Here is a 21,745-nt window from a genome sequence, read left to right on the forward strand (position 1 = left end):
CGGGAATTGTGAAAAGCGGGAATTCTGGCTTTTTTGGAAATTGAATTGGCTTTTTCCCGATTTTTTTTTTGTGTTGTTAAAACTTAAGTACAAAATATGAAAAAGTGGCAGCTAAAAAGTTAGCTTTACGAACAAACCAGATAATGTAGCGACGTATCGATTGTTTTAATCGATATACGCTAATGTCATAACTCGCTTAGTATTTCCATATCTATATAAAAAGTGCGCGTAAATTGTTAGCACGTTCTAAAATGCCGAAGGAGTATAAACAAAAATGCCGCGATGTCTGGCTTAAAAGTGATGAATTTAAGGCATGGATTCGCAGGGATGACACAGACCTGCAAAGGGTTTTTTTCAACTTTTACAAGACTACTATTACAGCTAAACTCAGTGCGAGCTCACGCTGCAACAAAGAAGCATACTAGTGCAAGCAAAAGATATTCATTTCTATTTATATTCATTTATATTTTAATATAAAGAAACGGATTGCGAAGGGTCGGGAAATGCTGCGTTGACTATGAAGTGCCAATCAAATATCTGCAGATGAAAGGAACTATTAGGTCTTACGAAAATAAGGAAGACCATGAAGAAATTGATCAAATTATGGAAATCTTTTGAACAAAAATGAACTTATTAAATTGTTATATTTTTTGACATTTTTTCTATTTTTTATATATTTGTTTCAGCTTTTTTTGGGATTTTTTTATAAATTTTTTAAGCTTTATTTTTCACTTCTCCCGTCAAAAACAGCTTTTTTTGTTGGTCAAAAGTTGGCAGCACTGTTCGGGTGCTCTGGGGTTCCAGGCTCAGCTGTTTTTGTGATAGTACTTTTTGGTACTGTTTGACACCTCTATGTATTTCTTGCTTAGTGGTACTATGGCAGTTGCTAGTTGTTGATGATTTTCCTCTGAACGCGAGTTCAAATGATAGGTGCCTTCCTTACTAATATTAATATCTCCGTCAATACCAAGGGTGCCTAGATTTATGCACAAACCATAATGATCCATGAAATCCCTTCCTAGGATTGCATCGTGTTTCATTGACTCATTAGCGACAACAATAATTTCAAATTTAATTTTTATTTTTCCTTTTAAAACGTAACAGATAGTTTTTCCAAAAATTTCAAGTCGGCTCTTGTTTAAACAATGATAAATTTCGTTCACGTTTCCCAATGATACTTCAGATGGAATTTTGGATTGAAAGATATCGCGTTTCCTGAGTCTATGAGGCATTCTGCAATAATGGGTACAGTAAAATCAATAAAAAAAAACTCTTAATCTTCTTACGTAGTTGTTAACGTTGCTGCCGTTACTTTTTCGTTGGCGGCATTCTCCTACGAAATGGCTCATCTCACCGCAAGCATAGCAGGATCAAAGACTTTATAACTTAATATTAAGTTCCTAATAAATATTGGTTTAAATCGTTTCCACACCACCACAGAGGTAGATTTTCTGGCGCGTTTTATTTATTGTGGTACCCCCAATAGACCTAGTCCACATTCATTATCAAATCATAAAAATCATTGCCGTTTATTATTTATTACATAAAATACTGAGCTTAGCATGCTTCTTCTGCTTATCAGCTATCACAGTCCATTTACAATGCTTAAAAAGTAAAACTTTTACAAGTTTATTTAAGAGATCAATCTTATGCACATAACATTCATTATTTTTATCGAACCATAATGAGTAATCAATACTTTCATTTGTGCATTTAATGCATTGTTCCACAATAAATTTTCTAATATTAATTTGTTGTTTATTATTTTTGAAAATATTTTCAAAAACCTTTATATGGATTTTGCAGACATTAAAAAATATATCAGATGGTGCTTTTAATTTTCCAAAGTCCGAGTCGCTCGAGTAGTTTTTTTCATGTATAAAAAGCTCGGATGGAGCTGTTAATTGCTCGTCTTCTTTAATCAGTAACGATCTGCAATTATCACAACTCGATGCCTTTGCAATATATCCACAAAAATATCTACTCGAGGTTAATTCAATGGGTACAGTATTGCTCAAAAAATTATCCATATTTTTGTCAAAGTACCTCTCATTGTCTTGGATAATTTCTGAATATGATACAGAAAACTCTTGCTTCTGTATTTCTTTCTTTTCAATGCCAGGTTGATATATAATTGAATCAAACTCTACTGGCAACATAACATCCTCATCTGATTCGCAATTTGTCTTTTGGGAAAATTTAAAAATATGCAAAGATATTAGTTTGGCTATTATTATATTAAATTCATTAACTGAAGGGTTTCTGCAGTTACCACCTTTTGCACGAACGCACGCAAATATATTTTCTAGCGGATCCTGGTTAACTCGACTAGTCAAGAAGAAAAAATGATCCGAGTGGTCTTTAAAAAGATCTTTAACGAGTCCAAACATAGCCTCAGTAGTTTGGAGCAAGCCATCAAGACAATATATATTATTTCCTTGGTATTTAACGTTCTTTAGGTATTCCTGCATTTCCTTCAGTTTGTTTCAAACCATATTATCAATTCGCAGTGCACATTTCATGGGGTTTTTGTCAGTTAATACTCTGCTATTCAGGCAATCAAAGTAATCATTAACTCTTTATACAAATGCAGCAGTAGAGGCTGCCACTTCTGAACTATTTCGTTGGAGCTGCTTGTTTTGATTACAAGCTTTAATTGCCGCAGAAACAGTGTGACTAAATGTCTGTGTCGCCAAACATACCCGCATAAGCTCAAATCTATTTGGATTAACGTGACTTTTTGTTAATTTAGTCATTCTCGTTACTGATCCCTGCTCTAATTCGTATACCTCTCGTATAACATCGAAATCAACTATTCCATCAGGGGTTTCAAACTTAGCTTTTAGTAAGTTATTTCTTATTGATTTGAAAAGATGCGGAATGTCATAAAACATATAATATTTCTGATTATTGAAGCTAAAGTAAGGTTTCTCATTCGTGACTTCAAGTAACGAGGTACATTTTCTATTGTTACCTCCTTGATCATACACAACACCCCTTACTTTGAACCCAATATTTTCAGCAATATTAATGTTTTTATGAATAAGCCTTTTAAGGCATTCTCCTTTAATGTTTGTTTCTGCCACAAAATAGTTCAATATAAATTTCCATTTTTTTAAAATACCCCTTATAACAAATACGCAAATGTGGCTTCCCATTTTATCTGAGCGTTCAAGTAAATGCTCTAAGCCATCAATTACGTCAACTGAGGAATTGTATGTTAAATTTATTTTTATTGCAACTTCATCACATGTTATTATGCATTCTTTTTCAGATTCTGTCATTTCCTTAATAGTGTCTTTAAGGGCTGAGTACAAACATTCGTTGTCTCCCGGCTGTAATTTTTTTATGCTGTTCCACTTTTGCAGAGACGATGGACTGGGAAGATTTAATTCCAAAGAGTCCCTTAAAAACATATACATATGTTGACGTCGACCTGTAATAAATGCTCTGAGCAACAACTTTTCGGAATCATTCCATCTCATATTTGTTCCCTTTTTTTCTTTTAGAAGCATTTTCGCCAATATCTTTTCGTTTCCAGTTAAATTCATTTTCTCAATTTCAGAAAGTAGGTTTTTTTGCGTCTTTGCTTCTAACCTAATCACCTTTCGTTTTAAATTCGAATTTTCTTTTTGCAGCTTCTTTATTCTTATTTGTCTATCATCAGACAATTTCCTGAAGGCAAAATATTTCTTTTGGAAACATTTTAAAGTTTTTATGCTTTTATGGCACTGACGACAAATTTCAACAGGTGACTGTGAGCGGCGTCTTTTTAGTGGAGGGAAGCTTACAGCATTAAAATCTGTTTCAGCATTATCACAACTGTAATCTATTACTAGATTGCAATCTGGGATTGTTCCTCGCCTCAGATATTTTATCCCAATATCATCTGGGCAGAAATGATCTTGGCATAAAAACAGTGATGAAGTGTTCGCCACAAAATCCTCACTAAAATTGCATTTTTCTGCCCATTTCATTAGAATTTCTGGGTCTTTTTCTGGAAATTTGAACAATTTAAGGGCGGGGAAATCGCGCTTAGATTTTTGGCAGTGGGGCAGGCTGCACTTGTTTCCACTGATTTGTGCTCTCTTTTTATCTGCCATTGTCATAAGGGCTTTTAAATGGCCTTATTTTTAACAACTAAACAACAAATAATGCTAAAACTCAAACCTGTGTCAATAGCAGCAGCACGTAAAATTGGCGCGCAAAGTTCCGAAACAACGAAAAAAGTTGTAATTTGCTATTTATACCACTTATTTGCACAATTTTTACACTCATTTATTATAGTTTATGTCACAAATGCAACGGGTTAGATTTTTTTTTTGATAACAAAGCGTTTGAATAATTAATAATCTTATTAATCGCCACTCTATGCCGATGTAGGCCTTTAGCGATCGCAAGAAGAGAAACAAAAGGGGGAATACAAAGAATTGGCGCGCTTTTCTTGCTCGAGCTTTTCTTGCCCGGGCGCGCAAATCAAATAAATTTGAATTACAGAAAATCATGTAACTAAATTTTATTTTCATATCAAATACTAAAAATGGGTTATTTACATAATATGTACATACAGAATATATAAATATGTATGTATATTATATATTTGAATTATTAAATATATACATATATTAAATATTATTATTATAATAACAAAAAATACCATTTAAATTCATATTTATATATGTATTTATAATTATTTAATTCAATTGACTTAGAAATAATATTTATATATATATATTTATATATATATATATATATATATATATATATATATAGTGAAGTGTTTTAATATTGTGAGTCGAACTAATGTCCCGTCAATTGACTAAGGACAACGCTAAGTTGAATTAAAACAACGAATATTCCGCTTCACGTCTTTATTCAATTGATCTCAGCTTAAGACTAAATTATTGTGACAAAAATCTTACTTCTACTGCCCTTTGTTTACAAGAGTTGGGGAGCGAGATCGCCCGCTTGGGATATTGATTGAAGAATTATTTATGTTATTGAGAAGGAGCATTGCTTGCTCCGGATGTGGATTGTTTACATTGGTTCAGCGTGGGATCGCCTACGCTGCAGATTCATATTTCTTGGAACATAGCTGAATTTGTGAATATGTCACTTCCCTCCCCTTACAAGGGTTGCCTATGATTGGGTTGGCATTTCAGGGTACAATGCAGGCAACTGATTTTGTGCCGGTTCTAATTCTTGTTGTGGTTCTTGATTATTTTTTGCTTGTTTTCTAAATTTTGTATATAAAAAGGTAAGTGAATTTTGTGTATACAATTTTGATAGGACAACAAAAATAATAAGAACGATAACTACTAATATTATAATTACGTAAAGTGTGGTATTATTTTCTGAAATTAGTTTTAAAACGTCATTATGTTCTACTATTTTTATCTTAGTTACATTAATCGGTGAATACAATGCTGTTAAATCAAATTCTGGACGTAATGAATTTTCGCTTAAAATAACATTTCCAATTTTAACTCTACATTGTTTTATTCTAATAATTTTGCTTCCATTTATTTTAATATCGCCATTTAATTCTTGACAATTTTGTTCGATTGTAGTTTCAGTTAGATTCCATGTAAGTATAATATTTGGTTCTACATATTGAATCATTTCTTTTGTAGGAGTTGGTATAAAATTACAAATTGGATTTTTACGCTTAATTATATTTTTAATGCATTCATTATTAACTTCTTTATTGTCTTGATTATAAATTTTATTCTTATCTTCAAAATATGATTGTTGATCTGAATAGTCTAACTGATATCCATTATGGTCGGGATAGGGAATTATTTTAATGGTGTTAATGGTTTTGTGGTTAATAGGGATATGTGAAATAAGTAACAATTCGTTATTTTTGTAGTCAATCCACGTAGATGTTTTGATTAAAAGTATATTTTGGCTGTTAATGCGTTCTAGTTTGTCGTAATTGAGTAACTTTGGGTTAAAAAGTGAATAATAGAAATAACATCATCGTACAGAAGATTCCTTTGGAAGTTTAACGGTATTAGTTTTCTTTTGTTTCTTAAATTGTGTTTTGTAGTATTGGGTTTCCCTATTTCGATTAATAATTTTGTAATGGTCTTCGTCTATTTTTTCTACATTATACCCTTGCAGGGTATTTTAATTTCAGTCAGAAGTTTGCAACGCAGTGAAGGAGGCACCTCCGACTATATAAAGTATATATATTCTTGATCAGGATCAACAGCCGAGTCGATCTAGCCATGTCCGTCTGTCCGTCTGTCCGTCTGTCCGTTTCTACGCAAACTAGTCTCTCAGTTTTGAAGCTATCTGAATGAAACTTTGCAGTTAGTCTTCTATATACTCTCACTCGTATATATGTCGGAACGGGCCGGATCGGACGACTATATCATATAGCTGTCATAGGAATGATCGGAAAAGTTTTACAAAAAAAATTATAAAATTTTTAGTTTTCAACAGAATTTGATCAAATTTGAGATATAGCCATTTCATATTATTCTACAATTTTAAGTAAAATTTTATGAAAATCGGACTTATATATCATATAGCTCCCATAGGAACGATCGAGAAAATTGAGAGGAATGAGAATGGCGGTGGCTGTTGTCGGAAGATTGACAATCGCGGTGGCGATAACATTTTTAGTTTTCAACAGAATTTAATCAAATTTGAAATATAGCCATTTCATATTATTCTAAAATTTTGTGTAAAATTTTATGAAAATCGGATTACTATATCATATAGCTCCCATAGGAACGATCGAGAAATTAATACAATTAAATTTATAACTTTTTTCGTTTTCAGCTGATTTTCATCAAATTTGAGGTATAGCCATTCTATATAAGTCTTAAATTTTGTGGCATAAAATTCGGACGACTATATCATATAGGTGCCATACAAACGATCGTTTGATGTAGAGGAAAAATGCAATTCTGTGAATGTAAAACTGCAAATATAATATGTATAGGTGAATGAAATGAAAGCAGGTATTACTTCACTGTTTTTTAACACAAATATATATAATTTATATTATATGGATTCCTAGTCATAGAAGTTCTATCTGCAAGGGTATATAAACTTCGGCGTGCCGAAGTTAGCTTCCATTCTTGTTTTTATTTGCTTTAAATGGATTTTCTAATTTTCCCTTTTGAAGTGGACCTTTTCTGTATCTAGTGTCAATGTCAAATTCCTGTCGATCTTCATTTATTTTATCTATTTTCCTTTCTTTAATATTTTGAGTATTTAATATTGGATGTCCAGCGTATAAGAATATTTGAGCAGGTGTATGTCCAGTGGTGTCATGTTTTATTTTATGATTGTATGTGTAAAGAATTGTCTCTATCTGGCTTAATTTTACTTCTTCATCATCGGATGAGTTGATTATTCGGATTTTTTCATTTATTGTCTTATGTAGTCTTTCGACGTCTGCTACACCGGTTTTTGCCATGTTAAGTTGTAATTCAATTCCTTCTGCTTCAAGCCATCGCTTTAGAGTCAAGCTGGTGAAAGCTCCGTCTCTGTCTGCTTTTAGTAATTTGAGTTTACCTAACTGATTAAAAATGCGCATTAGTGCGTTCCTGCATTCTATCCAATCCTTTGATTTAATAACATATGTTCAAGTGTAGCGAATTTTGAATAAATGTCAATGCAACTGATGTAATGTTTTCCCTCAGATGAATAAATATCTACCACAAATTTGTCTCGACAATGTTCAGGGTTGGGTGTGATTTTAAGAGGCATTTTGGTATTTCTGTGTTCTGTTTTAGCCAAATTGCATATGTTGCATTCATTTATTATATTCTGAATTAATAGTTGGCTATTTGGAAAAAAGTGATTTTCTTTGAATAATTTAGTCATTTTCTGTATACCTGGATGTAAAAGTTTTTCATGTGATTGAAGTATAATTTCTTTGAATTCGGCGTATGAACAAACATTCTTTAATAAGTGGAGGCTGCGAATTACTTTAGTGTAAGTGGTATTAATAATTTCTCTGTGTGCTCTTTGAATGATTTCAAAATCTACATCGCTTTCAATATGAATGGTAATGTTTCTATGAATAAAATGATCAAGTAAAATTTGTTTGGCTTTGTCGAGTGTCATTACATTATATTGGATTGTTGTAATGGAGTTACCGAATATTGTTGAATGCTCTACTTTATCGTTATCGGATTTAATGAAAATTATTTGTTTTTTGAAATAGTTTATTGGTTTTTCTGTTAAATGAATTAGGTTACTATTATCTTCTTCTGCACTATGTTGAGTAACTTCACTATGGTGATTTTCTTCAATTTTAATTCTTGATAATGCATCAGGTTTTTTGGGTACTACCCAGGTAGGACTATTGTATGGTGAATTACTTTCCCTAATTAATCCCTGATTAAGCATTTCCTGTACTTGGTTATCAACTTCAATTTGTGAGCTTGAGCAAGTGGGTACTGTTTTGAATAAATTGGGGAGTTATGTGTTGTATTTAGTACGTGTTTAATGGTATTTGTAAATGTTAGATTGTCTCCTTCTTCATATTGAAGATTTTTGAATTTATTTAAAAAACCTTTCAACCTCGAAGTTTCCTCCTGATTTAGGTGATCTAATCGAAATAATCCGAAATCAATTTTTTTTGTTGATGCCTAAGGTGATTTTTTAATTGGTTCTATTGGCTTTTGGATATAAAAATTTTGGTTCTTTTCTGACTTTGAAGTTATTAATTTATATGTTTTATCAAAAAGGGTAACTGTACTATTTTTGTAATTTATAATTGATTGTGCATTTTTCAACAATTTTCTGCCAATTAGTATATCATAATTATTAGAAAAATTGTGTACATAAAATGGTTCAGTTGTTTTAAAAATACTATTGCTGGGTAAAATAATTAAATTGTTCAATGTAATGGGGCCATTTGATGTCAAAACTTCACATATAGTATTTTGAATAGGAAGGCAAAATATATTTTTATTGATTTTATTGGATCCTGTGTCTATAAGGCAATTGTATGTGCAACCTTTGTATGCTATTTCTATGTATTGGTGTTGTCCGGGGCTGTTAACCGAAAATTTTCGTTTGGTTCTGAGCTATTTAGATTTTGTTCATCTTTATTTTGGGTGTATTGGACCTGTTGTTGCTGTTGTTGTTCATTAATCAACCTATGGTATTGATTGTGGTCATAATACTGTTGTTCATAATAATTAGGTTGTATTTCTTCGTATTCGTGTTCGTGTGCGTCTTGAAATCTTAATTCGTCAATAGATATTTTGGTTTGTTCACTGTCCGATGGTCTTATTCGTTTGGTAACCGGAAAGTTAGTATTTTTAGATGTAGAGGGTTGTTGTTGTTGAGGGTATGTATTTCCTTTAAAATGTGCTGTTTGAGGATTTTGAATTTTATTTGAATATTGTGGAAAAAGATTTTTGTGAGTAAATGGTTGTGTGTTCATGTATTGGTTGGGTCCGAAATGATTTGGCCACATAGTTTGGTTGTTAGGTATCTGTTGTGTATAGGTGGGTCTAAACGATTGTGTGTATTGATTAAAATTAGGTTGGAATGGTTGAGAATATTGTGGGTAACTTGGTCGATATTGGGTTTGTGTATTTGTATTGAATTTGTGTGGCTTAGAATTTTGATTAGGGTTTGAGTTTTTATTACGATTTTCTGGAATTTTATTTAATTCAAAATTAACATGTTCTTCATATATTCCCTCATTTTGTGCGATAGTGATTAATGATCTTAAGTCTTCAATGTTATGATGAGCCAAAATAGTGAATAATTGTATTGGTAATTTTCTGATCAATATTTTAATGGAATCTTTAATCGCCTGAAGATAAATAAGAAAGTCTGGCTGGTTACCTTCTAGATGCAATTTCGAAATTAGTATTTGACGTCGTCTTTCTGCTTCTTCGCAGAATGCTCTCAGATTTCCCTTGTAAGGTGTCTCCCTGAAGTTCTCCAGTAGTTTGTAGTTCGGTGTTTGGGGTTTAAATTCTGCAACTAGTCTCGATCTAAGGGTAGGCCAATCTTCAATGTTCGGAAGGCCCAATGATCGTGTTACGTGTCCGTCCAAGTTTCTTTCGATGGCTCCAAGAAGAATCCTCTGTTGTCGCACATCGTTAGTTTGGTAGAGTGAAATTACATAGTCTACTCTGCTGACGAAAGTGTAGAGAGTTTCTGGATCACCCTTAAAAGGCATGATGTCTTTTAGTTGCCGACGAGCTTCAGCAAGGTTGTTGTCGCTTAGTGCAACGATTTGGGGTGCGGCGATAACTGGTTGTGCCATTGTTACAGTAAATTTGTTGTTATAGTAAAATAAAAATTTATTTTAGTTTATTTTTTATTTCACTTTTTAAAGTTGAAGTGTTTGTTTAAATTAATTTTCTTAAAATTTATTTGTTGTTATTAACTTTTAGGTGCCGTTGGACTTATTGTGTTTTTGTTTTGTTTTGTTCTTCCACTTTTTGTTGGACAACCGAATTGGAATTATAATCCAAGTTGAAGTGTTTTAAAACGTTTTGCGTAATTATTGTTCGAGAACTGAATTATAAAATTTAATTTATTTTTCACTCGAGGTTCTTTTTTTTCGGACACTTTTTGTATCCTACCGACTGCGCCAGTGAAGTGTTTCTGTTTTGTGAGTCGAACTAATGTCCCGTCAGTTGACTAAGGACAACGCTAAGTTGAATTAAAACAAACGAATATTCCGCTTCACGTCTTTATTCAATTGATCTCAGCTTAAGACTAAATTATTGTGACAAAAATCTTACTTCTACTGCCCTTTGTTTACAAGAGTTGGGGAGCGAGATCGCCCGCTTGGGATATTGATTGAAGAATTATTTATGTTATTGAGAAGGAGCATTGCTTGCTCCGGATGTGGATTGTTTACATTGGTTCAGCGTGGGATCGCCTACGCTGCAGATTCATATTTCTTGGAACATAGCTGAATTTGTGAATATGTCACTATATATATATATATATATATATATATATATATATATATATAAATAAATATATTCATAAATTATAAAAATAAAATAAAATAAATGTACAAATTTGTAATAAATTCAACCGCGAAATCGGTATTTTGAGGCACGCCATGTTGCTGTATGCGTATGAGAGAGCTGCTGGCACGAGAGAGCGGCTGGCTCTAGAGCGCTCTCTCGCGGGCTTTTGTACGAAGTGCGAGAGAGCCTGGAGCCACTTCAAAAGCCAGCACGAAAAAATCATGTGCAAAAAAAATCGTATGGCGTTACTAATCTTATACTTATACATCTTTGGCAGGATCCTGGTGGCCTTGTTGGTTTGCGATAGTCCTTCGCAAAATGGCTCTTGGAGTTGCAGTTCCTACAGCGCACTATGTGGAATTTGACCCGTTTTCGTGGCCAAAACTCATTTTTCGCAAGTATCCAAATTTGCGTATTTTCAATGATATCATGTTATGAATTGATCAAACTGCTATGTTACATACCCAAAATGTTAACTTAACAGTTCAATGTTAAAATAACAGCTGTTAAAGTCAGCTGTTGCAAGCGAACACCACGGGCTGTCTTATAAGTTGACTTTGCGGTGCAGTTTCAAATTGGCATATCTCTGACATAAAATCATTAAATAACCTAATTCAAACTGAATATTAATTCTTCAGGTTATTACTATGTGTTGATACTAATATGTTGCGTGTTGCTTTCGTATTTTTCTAAAAATTTGTACATTTAGCAAGTGGTGTCCATTTGTCACTTTTGGAAATAAAGTTGAACTTTCCAAAGGGTTTTAAAAAAAGGTTCAAATTGTATCAGCGAGTGTCCATATACATTTTGTAGGTTTGTCAATTCTGAATTCAAAATATATAGGCTCATTGTGCGTTTTTTGCGGTCTTTTGCGTAATTTGAATTATTATGGAGCAACATCTTGGTCAGAAATGCAGAACTGCTATTAGTTTGGCGTAAGCAAGGGAGGTTCAATTTCTCCGGAAATATATTGTGGAATAATCAAACTCCGCAGAATATAAGATTTTCTTAATCGTTAAAACTGATATCGACGTTATGGAAGACGACAATACATATTTTTTTATAATAATAATGAAATTGATGACAATGATGAAGTTAATAATTAATATGTAGAATAATAAAACCAAACATAATGATGTTCTTAAATAACTTCTACATTTATTATCCGATCTGAACCAAATTTACAGGACACATTTAAAATAAGAAAATCAGCCTGTGTTCCAAAATTGGGGTCTCTAACTTGAAAATGGCTTTAAATATTAGATTTGTTCGATTTCTGTGGGCCGAGGGGGGCGTTGACACTCCCACTTTTCTAAAATAGCTTCCTATAGTCATAACCATAACTATATAAGAAACCAGCAGTAAAAAATGTTAATAATTTCAAAAATTTTAATTTTGACCACGAAAACGGGTCATATTCCACATAGTGCAGCGCAAGTTGTTGGCCTCCGACGTCTCCGGTGTCGACTTCTTCGTGGCATAGTTTCCGGCTTGTGGAAGGCGCACGTTGGCAAATGCCAGCAGCATTTGCTCAGGATCAGCGAATCTCTGGATGCGGGCTTGATCACGCAAGCTCGCCGTTGGGATTCCGTCAATAAGATGCTCGAGTAGTTCCTCCGTGTCCATGTTGATGGTTTGGGACATTATTAATTTCTCTTCGAAATACATGGTGAAACGCTCATCCCTGTTCCATTTGCGTTGCTCAAATTTTCTGACGACGCCGTTTCACCAAAAGCCACGATCAGTTGCTCGCACAGCCGTTCAAACGAATCCAGCATTCGTGTAGCGTTGGCATGCAGCCAGCGTTGTGCGTTGCCTCTCAGTTTGTTGACGAGCAACATCCGCAGACTGTCGCTGTCAAGATTGTAAATCTGACCGAGGTTCCTGAGGTGATCCACCCACTTTCGAGCGCAAATGTCGCGCTATCGATAGTTTTTGCTCCAAAGTGAACAGAGCTTAGCATAGTGTTGGAGAAATATCGATAGTGATCACTATCTTTTTTAAATAGATATTGTTTTGGCAGGGTTGTGTGGAGTTGTGTGGGCAGTGGAGGAGTTAAAAATGGATCGTTTTGTAAAAGGTAAGTGCAATTTCATGAGAATTTGCATATATGTATGTATATGCAAATGTGTGTGTGAGTTATTCGCGCGCTTCTGTATGTCGCGGCTTCTGTACGTCGTGTTGTGATGTTGTTGGTTGTGCTGTACACTAAGTTAAAATATATTTTAATATGTGTAATTTTTTTTTATTTTCAGTTCAAAGGAAAAAGAAAAGGAAAATCAGCCGTCACCAGAACCGCTAAAAAGGGGAAGAGGGTCGTCGGAAGTTTGGCAGCACTTCAAAAAATTAAATGACAAGAAGCATGCGAAGTGCAACTATTGCGGTAAGCAATACCAAACTTCTGGCAATACATCGAACCTGTATGATCATTTAAGGGGAATGCATCAGCATTATTAAAAAAATGACGCAGATAACAATGAGCCGGCTATAAAAAAATATTTCCAATCGGAAAACTCGTACCCAAATGGGTCTGCGCGAAAGATGGAGCTGAATGCCAAAGTGATGCGCATGATTGCCACTGATGTTCAGCCATTTAGCGTTGTAAATGATAAAGGATTCAAAGACCTCATATCTGCTTTGGATCCAAAATATGTGTTGCCAAGCAAAAGTTACTTCCGAGACGTTGAGCTCCCAAAAATGTACGAAACACTAAAGTCTTCTCTAAAGTCTGAACTCGAAAAAGTTGAGTTCCTTTCGATTACTACAGATTGGTGGACCTCAAATGCAAATGATGGTTAACTCTCGCTGACTTGTCATTTTGTCGATTCAAACTTTAAGCTAAAGAGCGCTGTATTCTCAACTGAGAAACTACTTACCCCGACAAATCATGCAGCAAAAAATATAGCTGACACGCTAAAATCAATTTTGTCAGAGTGGGGAATATTGAATAAGGTTGTGACGGTAGTGACTGATAATGACAACTCAATGAAGAAAGCGTGCGAGATACTCTAAAAAAAGCATTTGCCTTGCTTCGCACACACCATAAATTTGTTGGTGCAAGATGCCTTAAAGTTTCATTCTATTTCGCACATTTTGGAAAAATGTAAAAAAAATTGTGACTTTTTTTAAAAGTAGCACTGTGGCCACTGCAAAATTTAAAGAAGCACAGAACTGTGAAAAACCATACAGCCTTATCCAAGAAGTGCCCACTCGATGGAATAGTGCTTTATTAATGATAGATCGAATTTTATTGACGAATGACTATAAATGCAGTTCTATTAAGCACTCCCAAAGCGCCGCAGACATTATCCGTCGAAGATACGGATATACTAAAGGATCTGTCGAACCTTTTTCGACCATTTTATGATGTAACAGTGCAAGTTTCTGGAAATAAATATGCCACTTCGTCGCTCATTATCCCATCAATCTGTGAAATGCAGCATCACATTGCTACATTAACATAGAATTAAAATCGGAGGCTGCAATCGAAGTGTGTGAAAATTTGAAAAAAGGTTCCCTGAGCGTCTTTGCCAATATGATCAACAAAAAGGAAGGCTTCGCCACGCATACCAATGCTGAAATTGCAGGGAAGGCTCTGGAACTTGAAGTTTACAGCGAGAAATCCAAAATTCCTCCAGAGACGCCTTCGCTTCCCTAATCACAACCAGCCATGTTTAAATTTATGCAAAGCAAACTCGATGCCAAAATCCAGTCAAATAAAGCCGATGCAATTATATGCCTTAGGCAATATTTTGAAAAGCCGCTCGAAGCGCAAAACTCCGACCCCCTTGATTACTGGAAGGTAAGTGTTTATTACGACATTAAAACATGTGTAATTAATCATTATATTTTTTTTTTAGAGAAATCCAGACAATATGAAGGAGCTCCAAAAATTGTGGGGAGTCTGAGAGGTGCTTCAGCAAAGCTGGGGAACTGATCTCAAAAAAACGAAGCCTTTTGAAGGCTAAAAACGTTAATATGTTGTTATTTATTAACAAAAATATGGACTTAATTGAAAATAAATGATCTCTGTAAACAAAAAAAATTGTATTTAAACTATCGATACTATCGATGTTTTCAACTATCACTATCGAAAACATCGATAGTGATCACTGTCGATGTTTCTCCAACACTGCTTTTGCTTGTTGCAACGCATTTTCTTGCGAAATGAGTGTGGCCCGCAGTTGTGTGATGATTCGTATAAGTTCACGGTGGTCTGAAAAACTTTCGGCATCACTTTCCTGCAATGATTGGGTTGCATTTCCCGTCTCGGAGTCAACCTGTTGGGGTCCGGTGCTGGAGGTACCGGTCTGATCCTCTCCAATTATCTGGCAGACTTCCTCTTCTGGCAATTGACCTTGTTGTTCAGGTGGTATTTGCCCTATATGCGCCATCAATTCGGTTTTAATACCTTGGGTTGGCAGCCCCAACGCTGATAGCCACCTTTCCAGCTGAATGACCGAAAAACCGTTTAAATTAACTTCGTTCATTTCGTAGATTGATCCCACTTCTGAATTTGTGGAAGGTTAAACCGAGCATTTTATTTCGTACTTCTTTATTTCACTTCACTCAACCGAATGTTTCACTTCTCCCGTTTCACATGATCTTTAATCTCTTAACATAGGATTAACATAGATGGCTCTCTGCTAGCCTACTACAATATATTCTTGATCAGCACCAACAGCCGAGTCGATCTAGTCATGTCTCTCTGTCCGTCTGTCTGTTTGTCCGTTTCTACGCAAACTAGTCTCTCAGTCTCTGAATGAAACTTTGTAGTTAGTCTTCTATATACTCTCACTCGTATATATGTCGGAAAGGGGCGGATCAGAAGACTATAATCATATAGCTGCCATAGGAATGATAGAAAAATTTTTCAAAAAAATATTTTCAGTTTTCAACAGAATATGATCAAATTTGAGATATAGCCATTTTATATTACATTACTTTTGTGTGTAACATTTTATGTATGTATGTATTTTATATATCATATAGCTCCATAGGAACGATCGAGAAATTAATACAATTAAAAATTATAACTTCTTCAGTTTTTAATAGAATTAACATAATTTAACAGATGTAGTCGTTTCATATTACTCTACAAATTTGTGTAAAATTTTATGAAAATCGGACCATTATATCTTATATCTCCTATAGGAACGATCGAGAAATTAATACAATTAAAAATTGTAAAAACTTAAGATTTTGCCATTTTATAATATTCTACAGTTTTGTGTAAAACGATCGAGAAATTAATACAATTAAAAATTAAAAGTTTTTTAGTTTTTAACAACTGTTTATCAAACTTAAGCTATAGCCATTTCATATTATTCTACAATTTTATGTAAAGCTACATACATATATGAAAATCGAACTACTATATCATATACATAGCTGCAAAAGAAACGTTCAGGAAATTAATAACATTAATAATTATAACTTTCTCAGTTTTCAACAGATTGTTGTCAAACTCAAGTTATATCCATTTCATCTATATATATAAAAATGCTCTGTTCGTGTCTACATCCTTCATAGACTCGAAAAGTTCTGAACCGTTTAAGCCCAAATTTTTACACAACATGCGTTGAGGTTCCAGCTCGGTTATTGACTACTTTTGATGTTGATAGCTTATCTGCGGTGGCGAATATATCTATTTTTTTTAGCGTTTCCCCGTGCCCCTACTGCTGCGCCCTCTACAAGCAAATCAAAGCATTTCCTGTCAAACATTAAAAACATATTGAAAGAAGAAATTGGAGATACAAATTTTATTTTTTGTTCAGGTTCAGTAAGAAACGAAGTCATGCCACCAAAGAAGTCGAGATTGGGTCGTCGTATTCGCAATACAGAAGCAAAAAGACGTAAGATTACGAATATGACTGACGAAGAACGGGCCTCCATCCGAGAGACGCGGCTGCGCGATGAACTTTTACTCATACAGGTTAATGGTTCGGAGGACCGATTGCAATCATATATTGAAATGTCGTCAGTTGTTTCATCAGTACATTGTCGATATGTATGCAAAAATTGAAACAACGTTTGCTGTTCCTCCGATTGAATCAGAAGAAACTTCGGTCCGAGGAATATATCCATTTGCAGGATGCTGTGATGAATGACCGTAATACAACCAACGTTGGAAAGCTCACGATTTTGCCATCCTCATACATAGGTAGTCCGAGCCACATGCATGAATATGCTCAAGATGCCCAGGCATATGTTCGTTGCTACGGCCGTCCAGACTTATTTATCACCTTCACATGCAATCCAGCTTGGGACGAGATAGTTCAGCTGTTATTTCCTGGACAATCATATAGGGATAGGCATGACATCACAGCCCGTGTTTTTAGACAAAAGCTCAAGTCACTGATGGATTTCATTGTGAAACATGGAGTTTTGGGATCTGAGCGGTGCTGGATGTATTCAGTAGAATGGCAGAAGAGAGGATTGCCGCATGCGCACATACTGATTTGGCTGTATGATAAAATTACTCCAGACGAAATTGACAATGTAATATGCGCTGAGATTCCACGGGCAGAGGTTGATACAGATTTGCATGCAGTTGTCATCAAGAACATGATCCATGGCCCATGTGGTACCCTCAACCGAAGTTCACCATGCATGGTAGACGGGAAGTGTTCCAAGCGATATCCTCGAGCATTTACAGCCAACACCGTAACAGGGGACGATGGATATCCTCTGTATAGGAGACGGTCAACTGAAGATGGAGGGACTTCGGCAACTTTAAACATGAGAATTGGTGATATTGAGGTAGACAATCGTTGGGTGGTTCCATACTCACCACTATTGTCAAAATCATACAAAGCGCACATCAACGTAGAATATTGCAATTCCGTGAAATCGATTAAATATATCTGCAAGTACGTGAATAAAGGCAGCGATATGGCAGTTTTTGGTGTTCAGGCAGAAAATGGGGACAGCAATGCAGTACGAGTTGTCGATGAAATATGTCAATTCCGGGCTGGAAGATACAAAAGCAGCAACGAGGTTGCATGGAGAATTTGTTCGTTCCCCATTCATGAACGCTATCCAGCTTTAGTTCACTTGGCAGTCCATTTGGAGAATGGTCAACGTATCTATTTCACAGAAAGAAATGTGCAAGAAAGAGTCCTGAATCCGCCAGCGACAACTCTGACTGCCTTCTTCACCTTATGCCAGGAAGATGATTTTGCCGGAACATTGATGTATTCAGAAGTGCCCTCTGAACTACAATATGCCACAGAGAAACGTGGCAGGGTACAGCTAGTATTATTATAAAACTTTGTGTAAAATTTTGTGAAAATCGGACTACTATATCATATATCTCGCATAGGAACGATCTAGAAATTAATACAATTAAAAATTATAACGTTTTCAGTTTTCAACAGATTTTCACCAAATTTGAGGTATAACCATTTATAAAATATATCCCCATATATTAGTCTTAAGTTTTGTTTTAAATTTCATGAAAATCGGACGACTATATCACATTGGTGCCATGCAAACGATCGTTTGATGTAGAGGAAAAATGCAAATCTGTGAATGTAAAACTGCATATTATATGTATAGGTGAATGAAATGAAAGCAGGTATTACTTCATTGTTTTTAAACATAAATACATATAATTTAAATTTGTTTGGATTCCTAGTCCTTGAAGCTCTTATGCAACGGTACATAAACTTCGGCGTGCCGAAGTTAGCTTCCTTTCTTGTTTTTTAAGCTCAATATATATAATTTATATTGTCTGGATTCCAAGTCATCAAAGTTCTATCTGCAAGGGTATATAAACTTCGGCGTGCCGAAGTTAGCTTCCTTTCTTGTTCATAATACAACAATATTTTTTTTATTTTTTTTGCAATGAACAGAAAAAAAACTACTTATTTTAATTGTACTTATTAATTGCCCCTTGTTTTTGTATGTGTCAATGTCACCTTCAATGTCAATGTCAATTTTTAATTTACCACTTTTGTCGACCCGGCCATGAATTTTGTATTTGGTTTATTATAAATAAAAAAAAGCGGAGACCAATTTTGGTTCCTACTTCCAACGCTTGTACTTAGAACTTATCTTAACAACGTAATTCGCAAAGAGCGAGAGATCTTTACTGTGCTTCCGCCGTCGTCATAAAATAAATTACGCTAGACTTCAAGATTTTATTTTTTAAGATAATTATCAAAAAAAAAAAAAAAAAAAATAAACAAACGTATATTCAGTCAACAGTTTTTTCCAGTCCGGCTTCATTCAGGCCGGAATCCAAGGTGACTGGAACTGAAGAGTAAGAATTGGACGTGGAAGAAATTTCGGTACTAAAAGGTGACAGCTTGTAGTCTACTGAGTATTGACCTGTAACGTAGTCTTCTGGCCGGGATAGATCTCATACGCAGCCATATCCTCCTCCTACTTTTGGGGTGCAACGGACACACGTCTCTCTTGACGGCTTCAGTGTCGCCTGGTAGTGTCCGTACTCGTTGTCTGGATCTAAGATGGCGGCAGTTGTGCGGTCCTCCAGCACAGGGTGCATGTGTTCCATCAGGACGTAAGCGGTGCCGAAATTTCGATCTGGTCTCCGCCTCGCTGTGGCTGGACTCTGATTCTCACTGCATCGCCTTGCCGGTGGGAAACTGGAGTTCAGTACGGGGTTCAGTGGCGACGGGGAACCTCGAGCTGGCGGTTGGGTCGTCAGTCACGGGGGGGGGGCCATTTCGACGGCATTGTCATCGCTGACGTGGGGAACTCTTGGCGAGTCCCTTTCCTGCCGGGAAAGACTGGGAGTGCTGGCGAGAACGGATAGGCTGAGGTGGCCTCCTTTACCTCCTTTACCTCAACGCCTCGTCGGGGCCCATAAGGCATAGTCACACGGGGGCGCTGGAAACGTCACGACGGGATCCGGCGTCTGTCGAAACGGGGCCTCGATCAGGGTAAATCGATTTGTGGTGCGGATCAGTTGGACCCACTCAATATCCGAACCGTAGTGTGCCGCTGGCTCTGGGGCATACCCCGCGGCATTCTCGTTGCTTGTCTCTTCAAGAGGCCGGAAATATGGATCCTTTTTGGGATTATACTTCGCGTGAACTTTTTGGTTCCGCAAACCAGTTCATATCCGGTGTAGATCGGCCTCCCTATTGATGCTTCTCTCGCGGGAAGAAGACCTGGGCTTCAGTACCGACATTGCCAAAGCTAAGATCTACGAACCCTATATCCCAAAACTTATGGCCTTTTTCTTTACTATGGTCATAAATAAGTCAAACCTTTGGAACTAGATAATAATTAAAATAAAGAGCCGACTCCCTGTCGGGGACAAGTCTACTCGGTATTTGTGCGCCTCATGGCAGGGGCGTGTGAAACGAACACGCATCTCCTGACGGCTTCAACGTCGCCTTATAGTACCCGTCCTCAGCACTGGGAATTTTGGGTTCATATGTTCCATCAGGATGTCTATGGTGCCGGCCGACAAAGTGATGAAGGTGCTCGTCTGAGGTCTCCTTTCTGGAGCGTCCCCGTCGGGCATGACTGTTCGAAGCTCTCGGGTACGCCGTACATGGCGATTGTTTTCATATTGTCGTCGGAACTGTGGAGAGAAGAAAACTTGCTGAAATTCGACTCTTTAAACTTAGCATTAGTGTCCTATAGGGGAGTAGTAAAAAAGGAATCTCCTAGAGTGGGCTTTGGTTTGAACAGGGCTCTTAGTATACGCGGGAGATACAACGTGGCATTGGAGAACTTAAGATCACCCCTCGCTGATTTTGTTGGTCGGCGGTCGTCGGTTGCAGGTCCCGGGATGGTCGCCGGTGTTGTCCTCCACTGTGTCGTTATCTTCTGCGCCGGTTTTACTTGCGGGGGGAACAATAAACTCTTTAAGGTCAAACAGGCGGATACTGAAGAGGTAGGGTGAGGGAGCGCGACTACTTTGTTGGACCCGTCAAACTGGGGGGGGGGGCAGTTTTGCAGCAAATTCTTCGGCGGCCTTCGGGAGATGATGCTGCCGTACGAGGACAACCGATCCCACGGTGGGTTTCCAGGCCCGGCGACGCAAGTCGTGGGGCCATCCTTGGTGACGGCTGACCTCCTGCAGTTTGGTTTCTTCGAATTGGAATATTTCCCTCAATCGTGCAACATGCCGGGAGTGTAATAATTCTAGGAAAATGCTCGCAATTGTTTTCCGGATGCCCAGGTCTCCAGCATTTAGGGTATCGTGGCATTCCTGGAGCCGATGTTCAGCCGCAACGCAGAGCTTCCGCGAAACGTAGTTCTGGTCGTCTGGTAAACAAAGCAATTTAAATAATATTTTCGGACACAATTGGTGGCATTTATGACACCCACGCCCATCCTGTGATATCTCCGGGTTATATCGGGCACCACCCATCTCCAGAGAACCGAACCATATCCAGGCGGTCTGGCGACCGGCTGAAACTGCGATTGTAATACATAAAGCAACAACAATTTAATCTCGGGAGCGAGCTTTTCACTCAGAGCTCTAGAATTAAGTATTTAGGAATTTAGGAACAGAAAAAACGATCGTGTGCTACCGTGGCCGCGATCCTGCAGCTGCGGAGCATATATTAGGGTATTTATTTATTTACTCATTTATAAACGAAAAAGCAATATATCTGCCATTATTAATCTATACCCTGAACTCTACGCAACAAAATTGAGTGTTTTTTAATGATGTGCTCCGACTCACATCAGGTGGGCAGAGACAAGGATAGGTGTCTTAACATATTAAGCACATTTGTTTCGATGGACAGTTCAACATGTAACATAAAATAATAATTATTTTA

The 21,745-nt window shown here is 36.4% G+C and overlaps 1 protein-coding gene and 1 pseudogene across 1 annotated transcript; one reads left to right on the forward strand and one right to left on the reverse strand.

The window, feature by feature from the left end:
* Window positions 1–1,221: 1,221 nt before the first annotated feature.
* LOC147644316 (uncharacterized) lies at window positions 1,222–12,602 on the reverse strand. The gene is made up of 4 exons (XM_086829182.1): window positions 12,410–12,602; window positions 11,258–11,326; window positions 1,287–1,372; window positions 1,222–1,233 (listed from the first exon to the last, which is right to left on the reverse strand). Exons 1-4 carry the CDS (start codon window positions 12,600–12,602, stop codon window positions 1,222–1,224), a joined length of 360 nt encoding a protein of 119 aa, XP_086685308.1.
* Window positions 12,603–12,769: 167 nt separating this feature from the next.
* On the forward strand, window positions 12,770–14,884 carry LOC147644317 (uncharacterized; annotated as a pseudogene).
* The last annotated feature ends 6,861 nt before the right edge of the window (window positions 14,885–21,745 follow it).

Source organism: Drosophila serrata, unplaced genomic scaffold, assembly GCF_035046125.1.
Source record: "Drosophila serrata isolate PLE 108 unplaced genomic scaffold, ASM3504612v1 contig_187, whole genome shotgun sequence".
Lineage (NCBI taxonomy): Eukaryota > Metazoa > Arthropoda > Insecta > Diptera > Drosophilidae > Drosophila > Drosophila serrata.

Coding starts and splice junctions, on each gene's coding strand:
- LOC147644316 (XM_086829182.1), bottom strand. CDS start 12,602: ATGGACACGGAGGAACTACTCGAGCATCTTATTGACGGAATCCCAACG. Junction 11,327..12,409: donor GTCGGAGGCCAACAACTTGC/GCTGCACTATGT, acceptor AATTCCACATAG/TGCGCTGTAGGAACTGCAAC. Junction 1,373..11,257: donor CAAACCAACAAGGCCACCAG/GATCCTGCCAAA, acceptor TATAAAGTCTTT/GATCCTGCTATGCTTGCGGT.